The sequence below is a fragment of the Lithobates pipiens genome, unplaced genomic scaffold, assembly GCF_037356315.1.
Source record: "Lithobates pipiens isolate NorthernLeopardFrog02 unplaced genomic scaffold, aLitPip1_a1.2 Scaffold_16, whole genome shotgun sequence".
Lineage (NCBI taxonomy): Eukaryota > Metazoa > Chordata > Amphibia > Anura > Ranidae > Lithobates > Lithobates pipiens.
In genome coordinates this window covers 6,308,710-6,331,797 of record NW_027507748.1, presented here as the reverse complement: position 1 = coordinate 6,331,797, position 23,088 = coordinate 6,308,710, and the positions used below count along the sequence as shown (strand labels likewise).

Here is a 23,088-nt window from a genome sequence, read left to right as displayed (position 1 = left end):
TGACCTCTGTCCGGGCTCTGACCTCTGTCCGGGCTCCGACCTCTGTCTATTGATTTTGGTTCAATAGATTAGTTCTGATTAATTACTACAGCCTTGTCTATCGATATCTGGAGTAATGTCAGTTTAAAAGATACAGCCTAGTGGGCTCTGTACAACTGTAGCCATAGATGGCTCCCTATCTTCATTTTGCCCTTTTCTCCAATCCCTTGGATTAACTTTGTGCTTTTTGCCCCTGCAAATTTCACCACAGACGGCCACATTCAGTGTAATATTGTTTATATCCTAACCTTTTATTCGGCACCGGCCGGTGTTTCTGTGTACAATTTACAATCCATCAGCCTTGGTGGTAATGCCCTTTTGCTGCTTAATGCATTTTATAGTGTCGTTTTGATGAATTTCTTTGGTGTTCTGTCGTTATTTTCATGTGTCTTTTGTGTGTGTTTTTTTTTTTTTTTGTCTTAGTCTCCAGACCTTTATTTTGTTCTTAGTGTTGGGTGTGGAACTGCTGTTATTTTATCTATTTTTTTCCCAAGGCGTCTTTCAGGACAGCACCTGAGAGATAGCGACTCCTCCCTCCTCGTTGGGAAACACCTTCTTCCTCCAGACTTTAAAGGGAGGCGCCTCCCTACCACACCTCAGTTTTTGTGTTTCCTCTGGCCCGGAGGGAACATCTTTTGGAGGAGTCAGTTTCTCTTAGGTGTTCCTGGGGGACTAGGCTTCTTTCCCTTTTTTTTTTTTTTCCTCCTTTAGAGACCCGCTGTCCTCCCGACCTACCCACGCCTCAGCAGCGGTAGCAAGCGGGCTCCTCTTCCCCTCTTGTGCTCGGAGAGAGCCGAAGATTCGGTGGCCGCAAGTTCGTAGGCGCGGCGGCGTGCGTGTGCCGTCGCCATGTTTTATTTATTTATTTATTTATTTTTCGGCGGTCGCGCCGGAAGTGAAAGAGTGGGTCACTGGGTCAGCTGAAACGTCGTTTCCGGCGTGGACGCAGGGGGGGGGGGGGGGGAGGAGGGAGGACAGGAGCTGGTGACTATTTCCGGTCCGGTGCAGCTGCATTATGGGAGTCCGGAGGCGGCGTTTAGCCACAAGTGGATCTCTGCACACCTGTTATGGAAGATTCAGCGTCTGCAGCGGTGGGGACAGGCAAAGGCACCAGCAAAGTCCAGGTAGGAGGCAGCGGTTAAAGTCTGCCTTCTTTTATTTCCTGGCGTTTGGTCTCGCTCTCTCTTTTTTTTTTCTTTCCCCCCTGGTGGCAAGGGCCTGTTTGGGCACTAGAAGCTGACTGGTTTCTTCTCAGTGCACCTGTGTGGTGATCCCTATCAAAGCTGAGACTGGGTCTCACTATGGGTTCCCTGGTTTTTTTCCCTTTTTTTTGTCTTTTTTCTTCATAGGCTAAGAGCTCTGACCCAAAGAAAAGATGTCCTTCTTGCAGGGCCAAGCTGGGAGAAAATTGGAAGAAAACCTTATGCAGTCCCTGCATTACTTCTTTAGTTAAAGAGGAATCTGCCTCTGTATGTGAGGATCTGGTGGCCTCTGTAAAGAAGGAGCTGTACGCCACGATCCAGAATTTTCGTGACTCACTAGCAAACCCGGCTGCTAGTCAGCCTTCCACTTCAGAGTCTTCCCAGGGGTTCTCTCTCAATCCCGGTGTTAGAATCTCTGCCTGAAGACCCTCAGAGAGGGAAAAGCAGTCCACTGCTCTTTCCGTTAAAGATTCGGAAGAGGAGTTGGAGGATTCTGAGGTAGCCCCCTCTAAATTCAAACTGTCCCTTGAAGAGGTCGATGGGCTCCTTAAAGCCATTCATGCTACGCTTGGTTTAAGTGAGGAGAAGAAGGAATTATCACTCCATGACCGCATGTATGCTGGTTTGGATGAGCCTAGGGGCCGAACGTTCCCAGTTCATCCGGTCATCTCTGAGGCCATTAGGAAAGTATGGCAGGATCCAGAGAAAAAGCCCTTTTTCTCCAAAGCCCACAAAAGGCATTTTTTTTCCTTTTTGAGGAGGACCCTGCAGCAGTATGGAAACAAGGTGCCCAGACTGGATGCCGCCTTTTCCCAGGTTTCAAGGTCCACAGATCTGTCCTTTGAGGACATGGGAGTTTTGAAAGATCCGATGGACAAACGCATGGATCTTTTGCTCAAGAGATCATGGCAATCAGTTATGAGCAATTTAAAACCAGCAATGGCCACAACGTGTGTAGCCCAGAAATTTAGAATACTGGATTAACCAGTTAAAGTCACATATAGCTGCAGATTCCCCTAAACAGGAAATCTTAGATTCTTTTCCTACCCTGATTACGGCAGTGGCCTATGTTGCAGATGCCTCAGCTGAGGCAATTAGGATATCGGCCAGGTCAGCAGCTCTAACTAATGCTGCAAGAAGAGCCTTATGGCTTAAACCTGGCCGGGTGACTCGGCTTCAAAGAATAAGCTGTGTGGGTTACCCTTTTCAGGGGACTTGCTCTTCGGCCCTGACCTCGAATAATATTCTTGACAGACAGCCGATAAAAAAGAGATCCTTCCCGGTCAAAAAGAAAAAGCAGGTACCGAAAAGTATTTTTCGACCTCAAAAAACTCAGGATCAGGACAGCAAGTTGCAGGGGAGAAGGAAAAATTGGTCCGCCCCGAAGCCGAAGGGTAGAGGCGGAATTCTCTTCCGTCCTCCTCCTACACAGGCCGAAAAATCGCAATGACTCGTCTCTGCGGGTGGGCGGAAGACTACAAGAATTTCTTCCGCAGTGGTCAGGGATAACTTCAAATCAGTTTATCCTGACCACTCTCGCACAGGGTTACTCACTCGAGTTTGTCAACGACCCCCAGAAAGGTTCCTGATTACCAACACCCCGCGGGACCCGGTAAGGGCCCTGGCCATGAAGTCCTCTCTAGAGGAACTGATGCAACAGGGTGTAGTAGTACAGGTGCCCCTGCAAGACAGCAGGAGGGGTTTTACTCCCATGTTTTCCTAGTAAGGAAACCGACAGGAAAATTTCGGTTGATTCTCAACCTGAAACCGTTAAACAAGTCCATAAGGTACTGGAAGTTCAAAATGGACTCAATTTTTTTCAGTCAGAAATCTGTTGAAGCCAGGATCTTTATGGTGTCAGTAGATTTAAAGGATGCCTACCTACATGTTCCGATCTCTCCCCAGTCTCAGAAGTTCCTCAGGCTGGCAGTGAGGTTGGGGGGGGGGGGGTTCATCATCTCCAGTTCAGGGCCTTACCCTTCGGCCTGTCATCATCTCCCGAATTTTTACCAAAGTAATGGCGGAAGCTTTAGCGCCGCTGCGACTCTCAGGAATCGCAGTTATTCTTATTTAGACGATCTGCTGTTTTTCGCCCATCCAGCGAGGAATTGCAGATCAATCTAGGCAAGGCTCGCAGCCATCTGGAGGCGTTGGGGTGGATTTTGACTCTCCCAAAAGTCGTCCCTAAACCCATCTCAGGAGATTCGGTTTTTAGGGTATCTAATAAATTCTGTGGAGCAAAAGATCTTTCCTTCCCTTAGACAAAAAGGACAGGATTTCCAGTGCAGTGTCTTTACTACAGACCAGCCAAAGTCTGACAGTAAGACAGGTTATGTCAGCTTTGGGGTTCTGACTTCAACAATGCCAGCAGTCCAGTGAGCAAGAATGCATTTCAGATGTCTGCACGCTTTCCTTCTAAAAATCTTAGGATCACACAGTGGCATCCCTAGAGGCAGAGGTAAGAGTGTCAACCCAGGTAAAGAGGTCCCTATGGTGGTGGAAAAAGACAGGATGTCTTATCGGAAGGGTTAGTCTGGGCTTTTCCAGTCGAGAAAAGACTAACAACCGACGCCAGTTCCTGGGGGTGGGGAGCCATCTAGGAACACGTTTCACTCAGGGGTCCTGGGCAAAAAAGGAGGCAATAAGGTCCTCGAACTGGAGGGAGCTCAAGGCGATTGCCTTGGCTCTGGAGTCGTTTGTTCAGGAGCTTCAGTCCCATCAAGTCCAGGTCCTAACAGACAATGCCACGGCGGTGGCTTATTTAAACAGACAGGGGGGTACAAGAAGCAGGTCGCTTCAGGTACTGGCCATGGAGATTCTTCGGTGGGCGGAAAAACGTTTGTTATCCCTATCAGCAGTCCACTAAAGGGGATCTAAGCAGAAACGCTATTCAGGAAGCGGAATGGTCTCTAAACCCGGAGGTATTCGCAATGATTGCCGGAAAATGGGGTTTACCAGAGGTGGACCTGTTCGCCTCAAAGTTGAACGCCCAGGTTCCCCAGTTCTTTTCCCTGGACAGTCGCGATGGCTAGCTGGGCACAGATGCGCTAGCTTACCCATGGGAATTTCGTCTTTGCTACGCTTTCCCCCCTTTTTTCAGTTAATCCCGTTAATTTTAAGAAAATTCAGAAGGAGAAGGTGCCAGTTATTCTAATCACGCCCTTTGACCAAAAAGGGCCTGGTTTTCGACAGTTCTAGGTCTGGCAATCAAGTCTTGTTGGCATCTGCCCCTCAGACACGATCTGTTGTTGCAGGGCCCAGTAAACCATCCAGGAGTGGCCAGCCTGGCTCTCACGGCCTGGTTTCTGAAAGGCAGCTCCTTAGGAGCAAGGGGTTTTCCACCCGTTTGATCTCGACCCTTTTGGCAAGTAGGAAAAGGGTTACGAGGGCCATTTATTCTAAGGTTTGGAAACGTTATAAAACTTGGTGTTTTTCAGCCACCCAGGTGACAGGGAGCCTTGTCTCCATCTTGGAGTTTTTACAAGATGGAGCAGACAAGGGACTGGCAGTTAGTACCCTGAAGGTGCAGGTAGCAGCCCTGACAGTGTTCTTAGAAAAATCTGTGGCCTCAGATCCGCTGGTGATCAGATTCTTTAGAGCCCTTAAAAGATCTAGGCCAGCTCCTGTTAAGGTTTTTCCTAGATGGGATTTGTCGGTAGTTCTACAGTCTCTAACAAAGGGGCCTTTTGAGCCTCTTGTGGAGGCTTCCCTTAGGTTTCTCACATTAAAGACCGTTTTTCTGATTGCCATTGTCTCTGCACGCAGGATCAGTGAGCTAAATGCTCTGTCAGTTAAAGAACCATATCTTTCCATTTTTCCTGACAGAGTTATTCTCAGAACAGATGCAAAATTCTTACCGAAGGTAGCTTCAGTTCAGAACCGTATACAGGACATAGTACTGCCAACCTTTTGTGTTAACCCCAAAGGAAATAAGGAGACTCTTTTCCATACATTGGACGTCAGGAGGACTCTGCTGAGTTATTTAGAAAGGACGGAGTCCTTCAGACGTTCAGATTCTCTGTTTGTACTTTTCTCAGGAAGAAAAAATGGTTTCCAAGCTTCTAAAGTTACTTTAGCTAGATGGCTGAAATTAGCTATCTCTGAGGCATATTCCCAGGCAGGATTATCCCCACCAGCAGGAATTTGTGCACACTCAACCGGGGCTCTGGCGTCTACATGGGCAGAGAGAGCTGGTGCCACCCCTGAGCAGATCTGCAAGGCGGCGACATGGTCGAGTTTTCACACATTTGTGAAGCATTATAGACTGGATCTCACTTCTGCCAGCGATCAGACGTTTGGCAGAAAGGTCCTGCAAGCTGTTGTCCCGCCCTAAGGGGTAAGTCTCTGTTATCCTCTCAGGTGCTGTCCTGAAAGACGCCTTGGGAAAAACCAAGTTAGACTTACCGGTAACTTGTTTTCCAGAAGTCTTTCAGGACAGCAAGCATCCCGCCCTATGGTATTATATTATGCTACGCTGTGACTAACGTATGTGTTTATGTGTTCCAGCCGGGGCCGGAGGTTCTCTTCTACAACTGAGGTGTGGTAGGGAGGCGCCTCCCTTTAAAGTCTGGAGGAAGAAGGTGTTTCCTAATGAGGAGGGAGGAGTCGCTATCTCTCAGGTGCTGTCCTGAAAGACTTCTGGAATACAAGTTACCGGTAAGTCTAAAGCCTCATACACACGATAGGACTTTGTACAAACTTTCCCTTGGATTTTTGTACAAAGGGCGTCGGCCCTGAACTTGTATTGCATACACACAGCAGGACTTTTTCAGCCAACTTTCACCAAATCATGTGGTTTTTCTGCTCTTTACCGCCACCTTTGGTCAACTTCTATATTGTTGTCTGATCTTTTGCATTGGTTCTGAGCATGCCTGTTTGTACTTTGTACAAAAGTCCTATGGTTTTCTGTACACACGATCAGACTTTGCTCCATCGGACTTTTGTTGCCAGAAAGTTTGTCCGTTCGCACAGCTAACAAAAGTCTGATGAAAACCAAAAAAGTTTGTCCGATGGAGCGTACACACAGTCGGATGTTGCTCCAAAACAGCTAATTTGCATGTTTGTTGTCAAAAAGTCTGATCATGTGTATGGGCCTTTACTTGGTTTTTTGTTTGTACTGCCAGAGGGTCTAAAATGTGGACAGGCAGTGTCGAGATGCACTATTTTCCAAATGGATTCGTCAAGTGATTGATCAAGCTTCAGCTTAAAGAAGAAAGTTCTTCTCATGTTGGAGCACACTCATCCAGGGCAATTAGTGCCTCTCGGGTGGTGCATCATCCGGCCTCTATGGCTCAGATCTGTAAGACCGCAACTTGGTCTTTGGTTCAGACGTTTTACAGATTTTATCAAATCGATATTAAAGGTCATGAGGATATTGCCTTTGGGCACAGTGTACGCTACAAGTTGCAGTATGAGTCCTCCTCCTGGCCTCCTGTTTTTGTTGTCTCCCCCCCTTCAGTTGCCATTGCTATGGGACATCACACATATTTATTACTATGGCTCTGTGTCCCCTGATAAAAGAAAACAGGATTTTTATAACGGCTTACCTGTAAAATCCTTTTCTTTGATGTACATCAGGGGACACAGAGGTCCTTCCCTTCTTGGTATACACTTGTATTGCTTGGCTACAAAACTGAGGACTCCCAATAGTGGAAGGGGGTATATAGGGAGTGCACTTATTGCCTTAGGGACGTGCCAGTGTCCATCACCTATCAGTGGCCCTATAACCCACATAGTAACTACTGAGGCTCTGTGTCCCCTGATGTACATCACAGAAAAGGATTTCACAGGTAAGCTGTTATAAAAATCCTGTTTTTTTTTTTTTTTTGTTTTTTTTTTTTTTATTCAAAGCGGAGTTCCAGTCAATTTTTTGTTCAGCAGCCACAAATAAGTGAATCTTCTTTTAATAAAGACACTCCCCTGTCCCACGATCCAGCAACGTGGCCACCCAAACCCTCCCTTCTCTCCCCCGCCTGTCCGCGGCACTGGCAATACTACTGTGGGCATCTGGCTGCTTCCCAGCCGGGTGTGCGTGTCTCGGTACGCTGTCCTGCATAGCCGGGCAATCTTTTGGGAACTGTGATGTGTCCCAGAAGATTGCAGGGTGGAAGGGCCTGGCTAGGGGTGGCACAAGCGGAAGTGGAAGCTCATCGGTAATCGTGAAGCATTGCGGAATCGAATCGTGAGACCAGTGAAGATGCGCATCCCTAACACCCACACATTATGTTTGTGCAGAAACATCATGAACATTGTTTATCCATAGATATGTTCTCCCTCGTGAGGTTTGTTCTTTACATAACACACACATTATATCTCACACACTAACATTGTAAACAATCTATATTATACAATAAAATCAGATCAATAGAAATAAATATAAAAGATTCTCCTTGCTGGTCTGGCATTCTGTTCTGTCTATTGTCAAAGTGTGATCGTACTTTACTTATTGATTGTTACCATCTGCGGATTACACCGCAGGGGTCGCTTGTCCTCTGGGGGTGTCAAGGCTGTGGCTTCTTGCCTCTCTGGGCCGGATTCCGGTTTCGGGAGATGGGGACGGATCATGGAGCTTTCTGAATCATCCAGCTTATTTTAAAAATGTCTCCCAATTCCATCTTTTAGCGGTAAATATACTATTGTGTACATAGATGTCTGTGCACTCTAAGAATCCTGGTGGTTCCAAACTTCTTCCATGTATGGATGATGGAGGCCACTGTGCAGAAATGTTTCTGTACCCTTCCCCCGATCTGTGCCTCCATACAATTCTGTCTCCGAGGTCTACAGACAATTCCTTGGACTCCATGGCTTGGTTTGTGCTCTGACATGCACTGTTACCTGTGGGACCTTCTATAGACAGGTTTGTGCCTTTCCAATCCTGTCCAATCACCTGACTCTACCACAGGTGACCTCCAAGTTGTAGAAACATCTCAAGGATGATCAGTGGAAACAGGAGGTGCCTGAGCTCCATTCTGAGTGTCATGGAGGAGCCTGCGACCCTTGTGTGCGTGGGAGGAGCCTGCGACCCTTGTGTGTGTGGGAGGAGCCTGCGACCCTTGTGTGCGTGGGAGGAGCCTGCGACCCTTGTGTGTGTGGGAGGAGCCTGCGACCCTTGTGTGTGTGTGTGATTTTTTTTTTTCCTTTTTTATTTGTAATAAATTTGCAAAGATTTCAAACAAACATCTTTCACGTTGTCGTTCTGGGGGATTGTTTGTAGAATTTTGAGGAAAATGATGAATTTAATCCATTTAGGACTAAGACTAATAGAACAATGTGGAAAAAGTGAAGTGCTGTGAATACTTTCCGGATGCTCTGTATACCGATCCTTGGAGTCTGAATATTATACTTTGCTATGTCAGAATCTCTACTGCTTCCTGAGTTCTGTTTGCATTTGTTCATATTTTCTTTCTTTCTTTCTTTCTTTCTTTCTTTCTTTCTTTCTTTCTTTCTTTCTTTCTTTCTTTCTTTCTTTCTTTCTTTCTTTCTTTCTTTCTTTCTTTCTTTCTTTCTTTCTTTCTTTCTTTCTTTCTTTCTTTCCTTCCGTCTTCTTTCTTTCTCTTTCTTTCCGTCTTTTCTTTCACTTTCTTTCCGTCTTTTCTTTCTCTTTCTTTCCGTCTTCTTTCTTTCTCTTTCTTTCTCTTTCTTTCCGTCTTCTTTCTCTCTTTCTTTCCGCCTTCTTTCTCTCTCTTTCTTTCCGTCTTCTTTCTTTCTTTCCGTCTTCTTTCTTTCTTTCCGTCTTCTTTCTCTTTCTTTCTTTCCGTCTTCTTTCCGTCTTCTTTCTTTCTTTCTTTCCGTCTTCTTTCTTTCTTTCTTTCCGTCTTCTTTCCTTTTTTATTTTTTTTATAATGTATATATGGTATCTTGTGAAGAATTTAATTCCCAACCTTATTAATATATATATTATCTCTTAAATATTTTAAGGAAAGAAAACTGAAAATGATGATGAAGAGAAACAGAGTGGTAAGTGCGAGCAAAGTGTGCTGAAGGGGTGCATTCACACCTGAGCGTGGCATTTTTTATTTTTTAAACCTTTGCACGTCTTTGAGGCTGGGTTCACACCGCTGCGGGGGGGAGAACCGGGTGTGATTCGCACAGCAAATCACATCCGATCTCCGTAGCGCTGCGAGTTCAGCCATACAGATAGTATGGCTGAACTCGCAGCTGTCCCGCAGCAAACTCGCACAGGACCCTTTTTTGGGTCCGCAACGGAATCGGATCGCATGGGGGTTCACACCATGCGATCAGATTCCTGTGCGAGTCGGCAGATCGCACTGCGATATGCCGACGGATCTGGGGGTGTCATTAACATAACATTGACACCCCCAGCCGTCCGCATAGGGCAGTGTGAACTGCCGGCGGGAGTAATGCGATGCGGGAAAACGCCGCGGATTCGCGGCGTTCCCGCATCGCAATAGTGTGAACCTAGCCTGAGCGCTTATGTACAGGGTTTTTAAAGCATTTGTGAGCTTTATTTTTTATTTTTTTTATCATGTTAGGTGTTTAGGCTTATGGTTTATTAGAGTTGGGGGTGGTTTAATAAGGCTAGGGTTGTAAACCCTCATGGTTTGCATTAAGGTGAAAAACCTTCTCTAGTGCTGTAGCGCCCCCCCCCCCCCCCCCCCCCCAGAGGCCCCCACTTTTACTTACCTGAACCCGATCTTTCCGGGTGATGAGAACACGCACAGCAGCTCCAGCCGCTAACTCAGGTCCTCCATTGGATAGATAGCAGCGCAGCCTTTGGCTCCTGCTGCTGTCAATCAAATCCAATGACGATGGGGGTGTGGCCCCAGTCCTACTGTCTGTGTCAGTGGACGACGCAGAAGGACTTGGGAGCGCGCCCGGAGGAGTGCCCCCAGGGAATGCGGCTCTCTGTGAAGGCACTCAAGTTGAGGAGGAGCCAGGAGCGCCGCAAAGGGACCCCCAGAAGAGGAGGATCAGGGCCACTCTGTGCAAAACCAACTGGTGGCAAGTATGACACGTTTAACTATATACAGACCGCCCGCCATCATTATCTGGCGGCTCTTTGAAGTGGAATATTGTTATGACAGCAGCTAGCTGCCCTAATGCCGGTATCCACTCCTTCAGCGGGCGGTCTGCTTTAAGATGAGTGGTCTCGGCAGCAGATTCGCCACAATATCAGTTTTATCGACGGAAGAGGGGGCCCACCCTCCCGCCACTCTGTGGTGCCCTCCGCTGCATACCGGAGCTGCTGGTGGAGGCGATCGGATCCTCTTCCCCCTGCTTGGCTGGCTGTAGAGTGAGGGGAATATGGCTGCATACCATTTACAGGGCAGAAGCGACGTCAAAACATCACTTCCACCCATAGCTCTCTTGTGTGTAAATATGAGATGTGAGGTCTTTATGATCTCGTATTTAAGAGGTCTTGTTATGCTTTTTTTTTTCTATTACAAGGGATGTTTACATTTCTTGTAATGGGAATAAAAGTGACGCCATTCTTTTAAAGAAAAAAAAATTAAAATAAATGAGCTGCGTCCGAGTTCTCACACAGAAGCGAACGCATACATGAGCAGCACCCACATATGAAAACGGTGTTCAAACCACACATGTGAGGTATCTCCGTGATCGGTAGAGTGAGAGCAATAATTCTATCCCTAGACCTCTGCTGTAAATCCAAAACATGCAACCTGTAGAATTTTTTTTAAACCTCGCCTATGGAGTTTTTTTTTTTTTTTTTTTATGGTAACAGTTTGTCGCCATTTCACGGCGCAATTTTCAAACGTGACATGTTTGGTATCAATTTACTCGGCGTAACGTTATCTTTCACAATATTAAAAAAAGAAAAAAGTCTACTTTTTTTTTTATTATTTAAAAAAAGTGTGTTTTTTTTCCAAATAAAAGTGCACTTGTAAGACTTCTGCGCAAATACTATGTGACAAAGTATTGCAACGACCACCATTTTTTTTTCTAGTGTGATAGAAAAAAATATATAATGTTTGGGGGTTCAAAGTAATTTTGTAGCAAAAAAAAAAAAAAAAAAGATTTTAACTTGTAAGCAACAAGTTTGAAAAATAGGCCCGGTCCTTAAAGGGGAGTTTAGCAAAAGTCAGCAGCTACAAAAAGTACAGTTGCTGACTTTTTTAATAAACAGACACTTGCCTGTTCCACAGTCCAGCGATGCGACCGAATGGGTCATTGCTCCTCTCTGCCGGCGCCTGCATTGCCACTCTGGGCACCCGGCCGTGACAGCATTCAGCTTCACAGCCGAGGCGCGCAATGCGCAAGTCGCGCCGCACTCCCGGAGTGGAGAGGCGATCTCCTGAGACCTGTCACGTGTCCCAGGAGATCGCCTAGAGCAGGGGTCTCAAACTGGCGACCCCTCCAGCTGTTGCAAAACTACAAGTCCCATCATGCCTCTTCCTGGGGGTGTCATGCTTGTAGCTGTCAGCCTTGCAATGCCTCATGGGACTTGTAGTTTTGCAACAGCTGGAGGGCCGCCGGTTTGAGACCCCCTGGCCTAGAGGGAGGGGCCGCCTAAGGTGAAAGGAGGAGTCGCCTTGGTTGTCCTGGGCGGAAGGAGAAAGTGGGACAGGAAGTCCCCCTGCTAACGAAGCGATCAAGTCTGCAGAAACCGCAAACCCGACTCATGGAGCTCCCAGCTGGTGAGCGGGAAAATTCAAAGGGACGCACAGGTACGCCCATTTGCCTGTCCGTGCCATTCTGCCGACGTACATCGTCGCGCGCCGGTCGGGAACCAGTTAAAGCGGAAGTTCCATTTTTGGGTGGAACTCCGCTTTAAGTGGTTAAAAAGAAAAAAAAAAACCCTTACAACACCTTTTAATATTGGGTTTAATGTTGGGATTGGGGGTTAATGTTGGGGGTTAATGTTGGGGGTTAATATTGGGGTTAATGAGGGGGATTGAGGTTAATGAGGGAGTTGAGGGTTAATGTTGGGGGTTAATGAGGGGGTTGGGCGTTAATGTTAGGGTTAGGGTCTAATAAGGTTAGGGGTTAATATTAGTGTTTGGGTTTAATGTTAGAGTGCAAGTTTAATGTTGGGGTTTAATGTTAGGAGTTAATAGTGTTGGGGTATAATAAGTTTTGGGGAGTAATGTTGGGGGTTTAAAGTTGTAGTTTAATTTTAGGACTTAAAAATAGTCTTGGGGTGTTGGAGATTAATATTGTATTTTATTTTTATGTATTTAATATTTATTTTATTTTATTTTTTTTCATTATAATATTGCTGTTGAGCAGATAAATGCTCAAAACTTGACAAAACGCACTAAAATGCTTGAATTAAGCATGAATTCCATGCATTTTCTATAGGACAAAAAAAAGCTTTAAAAAGGCACCAACGTTCATAATGTTTACTTTTCACAATCATTGTTCCTTCAATACCTAATATTTCTGTAAAGTCGCAGCTCATTGCATCCTAGAGATAAGATTTGATGTAGAGAGAACCGCCCACAACGATTCTCCCCTCCAGTGCAACGAGCATCTTCTGAACATTAACGTCAAGCACTAGATGTATATTCCATCCTATCAGAAACCTGCAGGAACTTGCCTAACTGGTACAAGCTTCACAATACTCGGTAACTCTGCCTTGCCAGCCAATTAGAGGCCACCTACCTCCCTAATTGCACCCCACAGTATCACAATGATATTTGCATGCCTTGCCATGATGTCATCGTACGCAGTGCCACATGTGGGTGTGCCCCATGCATCGTACAGCCATGTGCTCCTCCCAGGGTCATTCCTCCTCAAGGTCGCCCTCAGGAGTCCTCCAAGACCTGATCTACTGCTATGAAGGATATTGAAGAAGGATCGTAATTATGTTGCGGAACTCCACATCTACAAATCAGGGAGGACAGCTCTCTAATGGAATATCTATAATTATAACGTCTTCTTCAGAGGAGGCATTTTGTTTTTCCTGCATAGGAGGCTCCACGGCGGCAGGAGGAAGAAGATATAAAGTCCCCGGTCTTACAACCCGCAAACTGCTTACAGACAAATCACATTCTTTCATTTAAAGCTGAAATGAACTCCTGAGAATACCCAGTTCCTCCTACCAGTGATGCAACGGTCTCATCACTCACCATCCACCGACACATTCTCCCTGGGCTACTTCTGGGTGTTGGGTTTTTGGCTTCTTGATTGGCCAGCAAGGAAGACCTGAACCCACATATGTGCATGGAAGTTGGTCATACTGGCACAGCCAGATTGTGGCAAGAATGCATGTTGAGCTACACATGCATACATGTTACAGTTCCTTGGGCGCTTGAAACCAACTTAGATCTTACCCTTCTGCGGACAGGAACTACATAGTAAAGCACCTACCTGCACTGGAGGGGGGGGGGGGGCATGCTATGGCAGCTATGAAGTAGAGGAACCTAGAGTAACACCTCCAGACACCCCTCCAGAGCATCGGTGGTGTACACCAGAAGCACTGCAGCTGGCGATCCTGTCCACCATCAGAGATGGGCAGCAACAGTTTGGCGAGAGGAAGGTTCTCATTAGGTCCTCCTGAGCTCAGGTCTCAAAACACAGCCAAGGGTGGACTTCCACGTGCTCTAAAATGATCTACGGAGTGGGTTGCGGAACTAAAGGTCCTGATTTGAGCAGTCTCATCGGTGTTTGAGATTTCCATGCAAGCCATCCATCCAGAGTTCATCTCCATGATCTTCTGTACACGCAGAGGCCTTGGTTGAGCTATAGCCACATGCCTGGTTTTGCTTGCCATCTGGTAAAGGCGATGGCACACTTTGTATGAACTCGCTGTGGTGGTAATATTAGAAGAATCTGGTCTACTATTCTACAATTTTTTCCTGATAGAGATGATGATCTTTTCTACGATCAAATGCTTATGTAATGGACTTCATTAGCGCGGCTTCTCTTTTCTACCTAGAGGAACACCTGCCTTCACTAAAGGGTGGGCTACTGCTTCAAGAACATAGAGAAGCACTTACCTGCAACACTTCCCAAACCTTGCCATCATTGCCGACTCCCAAGACAATCTAACCAGCTAAGCACCTACCTGAACCATAGGGGGAACTACTGGATGGAGAACTACTGAAGCTCTGAAGTGCAGGAACATAGAGGAGAACCTACCTGCACTGTAGGGGGAACTACTGCAACTATGCAGGAACCTAGAGGAGCACTTGTGTGTGTTGGAGGGATAGCAGCTCTGAATTACAGGAACATAGGAGCACCTACCTGCACTGGATGGGAGAGCTACTGCCGCTATGAAGTGCAGGAACCCAGAGGAGCACTTGCCTGCAACACTTCCCAAACCTTCCCACCTCAGCCAACTTTCAGCATGGTATTTACCGGCAAAGCTCTGACTTTTCTATTCCACAGGTTGCCCCTCCCTTCCTTCCTCTTGGGTTTTTTTTTTTTTTTTATTGGAAATTGTAGGCTATTGACAATCTCCACTGCCTTTGCTTGTCATAGGGGCCTTTTATGTTTTAATTGCTCAGTGAGGCTGCCTGCCCTAACAATGGACCAATAGGAATGAGGAGGCTTGGTGGCATGCTCTGACAGGACCTGTAGAAGCTTTGCATGTCACAAGGGCCCACCATTCAGCCATCTCTGGGGGGTTTGGTTGGTGTTGCAGGTGTAATGATATAGTCGGCGACCCATCGCAGTTTGCTACAGAAGTGACGTTCTGTCGCCGCCATCTTGCTACACCCGACACCTGTCCACAGTAAGGATACGCTAAGAAGGGGTAAAGTGGACATCTTGTTACACCCGCCGGAGTTTTGCATTTTACACGTATTTATAACAGTAAAGTCAGTTTCTATAGTGAAATACAGAACTTAGAACTCCGTCTGACTACTTAGATTTTTAATTTTAAAAGCAGCAGCAACCCGGCTCATCTCACAAGTTTGCTAATCTGACAGAAGGTCGCTGATTTTAAAATTCAACATCTAAACATTTAGACTGAGTTCTAAGTCCTGTATTTCACTATAGAATCTCACTTTACTGTTATACGTGTAAAATGCAAAACTCCGGTGGGTGTAAAAACATGTCCGCCTTCCCCGTTCTTGGTGTATCCTTACTGTGGACGAGTGTGGGGTGTAGCAAGATGGCGGCAACGGAACGTCCCTTCCGTAGCAAAACTGGGAAGGGTCGCCAAAATATGTCGTTACACAGGTATGTGCTCCTCCTAGGGGCCTGAATATTATACCTCCCTCTGTCAGAATGAATGCTTCCTGAATTCTGCTTCCATATGTATGGAATAATGTAATGTGGGCTCATGCAATGATTATTTTTAATGGTCGATGTGAGAAGAATTCACAACTTTACTAATATATATCCTCTTTTAAATATTTTAAGGGTCCGATAAACCTGAAAATGAGCAGAATACACCTTTGATCACAGTAGGTAAGTGCCAGGGGAACTGCGGGTGATTGGGGGGGGGGGGGGTGGTCTCTGGAGCGTATTTATTAATAACCAAAGTCAAAACAAACCTCGATACCTAAAACCCAACTTTGCAATTTTGAGATGTTTTAGTGAATCTGTACATACAGCATCATCTCAGCGACTTGGTGTTTCCAGGTGGATTAGAACTCTTTTTTTCAGGATAGATTGGTGACAATCACAGCGATTATCACATGTGTTTTTATTTCTTCACTCCCGTAGTATGGGCAAAAATAAATAGTATGGTTTTGTATATATATGTGTATGTGTGTGTGTGTGTGTGTGTGTGTGTGTGTGTGTGTATGTGTATATATATATATAATATATATATTTTTTTTTTTTTTTTTGTCCTACCTACAGTTAAAGTGGTTGTAAACCCTTACAACACACTTTGACCTACAGGTAAGCCTAGATTAATGCTTACCTGTAGGTCCAAGAAATATCTCCTAAACCTACACGGTTTAGGAGATATTTGCCGAAAGACAGGCACCGCTGTCTACGATGCATGCGCCGCAGACAGCGGCGCACTGAGCATGCCGCCAGTGGCGGCTCCCGCGCGCATGCGTGGGAGTGACGTCATCGCGGCTTCGGCGGATCAGCGAGACCCACCGAGAAGATGGATGCGCCAGACTACAGGGGACAGCGGTGGCTTCTCTGGCTCCTGTGTCAGGTAAGTGACACACAATGGAATACGATGTGATGCGATGCGATGCGATGCATAGTAGTCCATTATTCTTTACCTTTGTAGGGAATGAAAGAGGGAAGTAAACCCTCTTTAACACACTGACACAAACACACTGACCCTAAATATAAAACCTTTCTTTGCCCTACCTAAAACATGCTGACCTTATCTATGACCTTGACACTTACTAAAATTTATTTTTTAATTAGCTGATCAGGTAGGTTAGTTAAGTTTCTCTCCTGCATTCTAAAAATGGTGAAGGAATCCACCACATTAATAGTGCAGACATCCTAATTGGGGGGGGGGGGGGGGGGGCGGGCGGGCGCGTCTGCTGCAGCTGGAGAGTTGCTGGTTGGATGTCACCTCTGTATCAGGATTTCTTTATCATCCAGCCAGTGCTTCTACTGAACCACTAGAAATGTAAAGAGCACCTGTCATACAACCTGAGTGTATCCAATGTTAATGTCCTAGTTAGAGAATGGAATCTGCTAAATGGTAACTAGAAATCAGTGACCTTCACATAGTGATCTCCATTCTACTACTTGTAAATGTAAACTCTTATTGACTTTTATATCGCTTGCTTTTAGCTTGGTGTGTCACAAACATATAAAAAGGATTGACGACGTTATCACCCTATAAGATAAAAAACACAATCTAGGGCCTGGGCACCGTACACATGCGTTCCACTGTCAGATACGCACAGCATAGCGGCTAGTCGCATACATGGCTGCAGTCAGATCACTGCTCCTCCTCATGACGCAGCCCATTGAAATATATAGAGAGAGATATAGAGAGAGATATAGAGAGAGAGAGAGAGATATAGAGAGAGATGTGTATATTATATGTATATGTATATATTATATGTATATATTGAAATGGATATTTTGATGATAGGCAACTCCTATCCTCATATTGATTAGTGGTTCCAAATTAATAACTACTGCAGTAGGCAAAAGATACGCTCAGCATCTTTCCAAATAACCGTTCTCCTTTATTATGACGCATGTGAAGGTTTTTATACACATGATTACGTAGGTATCACATTAATATTACAATTGTACGTTTATGGTAACAAGGGGCCTAACATAGGCAGGCAAATTCTAATCTGGACTTGAAAGAATGCAAAACATGTACTGAAAACATTGTTAGTGCCGTGTGCACAGTGAGGGCATCGTGCAATACATATAAAATAGAATACAATTATATACAGAACCTACAAATTTCCATTACAGTCTCCTCTCTTTTGATCAATATTTTGATCACTAACCATACTGTGTGGAGAAAATAATAGCTGAGCAGCTTTTTTCATTACAAAAGGACTTTTCACTGTGAAAAACAAATGATTGATAAGACATATTTACAGAGTACTGGCTGGATAATCCAGGTAACTGCACCCACTTCCGGGATAGCTCTCTGCGGAAAGGGGCGTAGATTACGCCCCTTTCCGCAAGTGCCCCGCTGCCTGCTGGGAAAACACACAGATCCCAGAGACAGAGGGTCCATCCTTATTGCGCAGCGCGACTCGCGCATGCGCCGTAGGGAACCGGGAAATGAAGCCGAAAGGCTCCACTTCCTGATTCCCATACCCAAGATGGCGGCGGCAGCACCCGAGAAACGATCTACAGATCGGCTTCGGGTGCCGACATCGCGGGCGCGCTGGACAGGTAAGTGTCACTATTTTAAAAGTCAGCAGCTGCAGTATTTGTAGCTGCTGGCTTTAAAAAAAAAAAAAAAAAAAAAAAATGCGGAGTCTCTACGGACTCCCGCTTTAATTGCTGGTATGCCGACTTATCAGCACATGTAAACACAGACAATTCTACATAAAATGGAAGAGGTACAAAAGACAAATATGACTTCAACATTGCTAAACTACTTTTCAAATATATATATCCCTTACAATTAAAGTAATTGAATCAAAAAGTACCCTAGACTGTGATCACAAGAAGGAAACAAATCAAACACGGAGATTTCTTTCATTTGGACATTTTTTCACTGTCTGGTGTGGATCCAGGTGACTTTTCCTTCAAGTTTTGCAAAACTGTACATGAAATAGATGCTGTATTGAGTCTCCAAACATCTCCTTATATATATATAAATGTCTCTTAACAATCCACAAGTCACCTGGCTTTAGTTTTAGATCCTTCCAAACTTTTAGGATCTGGAATTGGGGAGAAAACACATAAATGAGTTTGTCAAAAACCTTAAAAAATCAGCACCATTCTCTGTGAGATCCGAATGGAGGACTTCAGCTGCTGAGACAAAATATAAGCAAGTGAGTAACACACTCCCAAACCAAATTCCATAGGGAGAGAGTCCAACATCCCCTTATGGGCTTGATAAAATATAATAAAACATTCAGGCAAAAGTTTTCTAGTTTCTTACTCTACTTTGTCCACTACATTGTAGACAGTAGGGGGTGTAAAAATAAAACCTGAAAACTTCTAGTAAGGACTCTCCTATAAAATGATTTCCTCTGTTACTCTCTGTAGATTCTGCACTCTGTACTTACAAACTACTTCTGATAACACTTATTACTGGGGCCTTTGCAGTAGCATTTGCCACTGGACATCCAGAAAACATGTCCATACAAACAAAATACATACTCGTAAGATCCTGACTCGGGCATCTGGATATATCTTTTTGTTATCTCTGGAAGGGATGTTCAGCTTTTGGTAACACCTTTGGTAACAGGTAAAACAAGAAGTGGTATGTTATAAAAACAACTGTGGAGAACCCTGGCTCTATCCCACGCTCATTTACTAAGGCAGCCATAACTGCTTGTGACTGATGACACGGTCCATGTGTCAAGCTGGAGGGAAAAGAGTGTCTGGCAAACATAAATGATCACCTTTTCCAAAGTCCTGTTTCGTAAGAAGTTGCCCTCTGTGGACCACTTGTGCTTCTCGTTCTGGGGTCCTTAAAGTTGAATTATTAATCCCAGCTATACTGGGCCAGAACTCGGGTGGAATCTGTGAGTTGCACAGACCCAGCAAGTGTCCGGGGCTGTAAATGCAGCATCCTTAGAGTCGCCTGGTCTGCTTCCATATGTGAGTTTTACTGTTAGTATGGCTACCTCAGCAAGAACCTGGAAGGCTGAAAACAGCCAATCAAATTAACTTGGCATGCTTGATTGTTTTACCCGCCGAAATAAAAACAAACTTCTGGCCCTTCAAATGGAACCAAAAGCTCTCTATATCTCGACTATCTATATAAATATATACTCTTTTTATAGCTCACAGGCTTTTCTAAAACATGGAGCTCTGCTTCTTGAGCTGGGGAAAAAGGATCCAATGACTCTGAATACAGAGAATCCTTCTGGGTGATAAACTTCATCCTCGGTATAAAACCAGGAATAACACTACAAAAAAGTAAATACTCGGGTCTTCAGGGAGTGTGTCCTGCACTGGGCTCAAGGCAGCTGATTCCCACGTCATCAATGTAACACATGTGCTTTTCTTTGTCTCCAGCCTCCTCCAATAGAGGCAATAAGGTGGCTGGATTCAAATGTACGCATTTTTCATTGTTAGATTTGTACATAAATAAAACAAATTCATATTTTGAACCTTTTCATTAGACAAACACTTAGCTATATATTTGCTGTGCAGAATGTCGGACTATTAAAAAATGAAATATTTAACCAAACTAATATCTGTAACTTTGTCTAATAGCAACTTTGCATAAAGCTACAACTCTGATACATCGGAGTGAACCCTTCATTACTGGGTCCAGCTTGCATAAATATAACAATGGCTTTTTCCTATCATGCTGTTTGTGTAAGAACTCCAGTTTCAGGTTTCAAAAAGACAACTTTTTCCTGGCAATATTATAATAAATGATAAGAATACCCTGCAGTCATGCAGAGATGTCCATAAATCCAAAATATTTTTCTACTTATACCCAGTGCACTTACAAGGAAAAGGGGCGCATCATTTCACAATCCACACATTCTGCTTTGGATTTCAAAAATAAAAATACATAAAAACAAAAGGACCAACAATATGTATGACGGGAAAAAAAATTGCGCTAGCCAAAAAACAAAAAATCGTAGAACTAATCTATAAGGAAGGCAGCAGAAATAAGTGGGATACACACACCTAACAGCAATAAGAAAGTATAAAAAACTGCACCAACATACAAAGAATATATAAAGAATATTGTATACACCAACTTCCCAAAATATGGAAAAAATATGTAATAAATTAATAAATGGTATACTTCAAAACTTATAACAAAATAGTGACAATCAATATGAATCCATAATTGAGTTCATGAAAAAAAGTCCATAGATGGTCAACCCTTGCGATCCTATATAAAAACACCACGGTGGTTGCACACACTTGAAACTGCGCACACGTGCCCGTCACCTTATAGTGAGTGCGCTTACCAGATTAAAGCTTAATGAGAGCGTGGTAAATATATCCTTAGTCGCCACAGGGTACTCCTCCTCTTAATGGATCAGCACACCATACTTATGAGCAGTATTCATATGCACACATCTTATTCAATGGTCCCACAGATTGCTATCAATGGCTCAAAGGAAAAAGAGGGAACCGACATAGTGTAATACTGATAAAAGGTTTAATAAGAGCAAAAAAAGGTAGCACACTTACAAAGCCTAAAAAAAGCCGGCCGGCATTCGGGAGCCCGTCCTCCCCTTCTGCAACGTGATGGCGTCACTGCGTGCCTTCCCAGACGCGTTTCGTCATAAGTTGACGTTGTCAATGGGGAACGGGCAGCGCAGCGACGCACCACCTTTTTATAACCGAACTAAAAAACCAAACCTCGTTCTGAGATGCGAGATCCGGTCGGACGCCACCATTTTAGTTGATGGCAAACTACCCTGAATACATTACAATTGGCCCCTCTCCAAACTAAACCTCGTTCTGAAATGCGAGATCCGGTCGGACGCCACCATTTTAATTGGTGGCAAACTACCCTGAATGTAATACAATTGGCCCCTCTCCGGACTAACGAACAAACTAGCATGTTCTTATGGACTACTATGGCTCACAGAGCATTGCTTTGTCATACGAACAGATACACTCAAAGGTATAACTAACAGTATCCAGTGATCTAAATTGGATAAAATATATATGTCAATGTGCTCATACTCTAAAGCGAACGATGCATGCTTTGTATAGTGACATATAGACCACCCAAAACCATGCGGATGACATTTTGCCAAGTATCCAAACGATTGGCAGGTATAATAATTAAACCCATTTATTAAATGTCACCCACCTATAATGTGTGGAATATCAAAAATTTTTTTTTAAAGAAATATATGTGAAATATATATATATATATATATATATATATATATATATATATAAGGAATATATATAAATTTTATTCTATAATAATGATGAATTGGGTATCTGGGTATTTATTAAATTAATAAATCATAAACAAAAAATTGACAGAAGATTTTACACTATAGTGAAATAATGTGATAATCTGTGAGGGAAATCCTAAAAGGTTATTATGTTGATATCAATATCGCACATTATATATAGATATATCCACACACAATGTACAGTAAGTGATATGGTTAACAAAAACAATTTCGCCACAAAGGAAAAATTGTTTTATATGTGTTCTCCCAAAAGTGATATAAAGGAGATACATATGTAAGAAGAAGAAAAATTGATAAAAAATAAAAACAAAATATTTTTTTTAAAAAATATAAAGAAATATAAAAATATATATATATAGACCTATCAAGCATCCCAGAACAGGTATAATGAGAAATTTGGAGGGAGGTTAGTCCGCCAAACTTCCATACAAACATATGTCAAACAATATAACATGTACAATAATAGACAGAAAATTAAGAATTCTCAATAAAAGCATTGACATCGGTGTCAACATTAAGTCCGTGTGGGGCATAGGTTCTTAAACGATAAATCCAAGACATTTCGAGTTTTGAAATTTCCCTTACTAGGGAGCTTCCCCGCCACTGAGATTTATGTTTATCGATTCCTAAAAATAGGGTTTTAGAAGGGTCCTTATTATGGACCATCAAGTAGTGTTTGGACACTGAATGGTTGGGAAAACCAATTAATATATTCGTTATGTGTTCATTGAGTCTCACCTGTAATGGACGGTTGGTCCGCCCCACATATTGCAGTCCACATGGGCATTGCAACATGTAGACCACCCCAGTAGTGGCACATGTAATACATGGCTTAATGTTGTGGTCCATCCCTGTGGCTGTACTATTGAATGTAGTGGTCCGTCTACTAGAGCAGGAATTCATGGAACAGACCCTACATCTACCGCATTTATAGAACCCAATGAGTTGGTCAAAAAAACCTCTACTTCGCGTGGGTGGATCAATAACATTTGGTGCCAAAAGATTCCGTACTGATGGTGCACCCCTAAAGACTATTTGTGCTCTTTCGCCCACTACATTTTTCAATGTGGCATCACCACTTACAATGTGCCAATGTTTGTTAATCAGCCTTTTTATGCCTTTCTGTTGTAGTGAATAAGTGGTCACAAAGGGGACACTTCCCTGGATGGCGTTTTCACGTGGGCCTTTCTCGATCAAGAGATTTCGTTGGTCAATGTTGGTCACCTCGTTGAGGGTCTCGACCAAAAAATCCCGCTGGTAACCCTTTTCGAGAAATCTCGAAGTAAGGACTTCAGCCTGTGTTAAAAACTCACTCACTTCTGAGCAATTACGCCTCAATCTGATGTATTGACTCTTGGGAACTGACCTTAGCCAAGGGATGTGATGACAACTGTCAATAGGGATAAAGGAGTTTCTATCAGTGTCCTTAAAATAGG

The 23,088-nt window shown here is 44.1% G+C and overlaps 1 protein-coding gene across 1 annotated transcript in view; it reads left to right on the top strand.

The window, feature by feature from the left end:
* The window catches only part of LOC143981466 (uncharacterized), an 86,701-nt gene that overhangs the window by 2,514 nt on the left and 61,099 nt on the right, over positions 1-23,088 (top strand). The window contains exon 2 of the mRNA XM_077479347.1: positions 15,531-15,578. Coding sequence (XP_077335473.1) covers positions 15,531-15,578 — 48 coding nt within the window. The remainder of the gene's footprint in view (positions 1-15,530; positions 15,579-23,088) is intronic.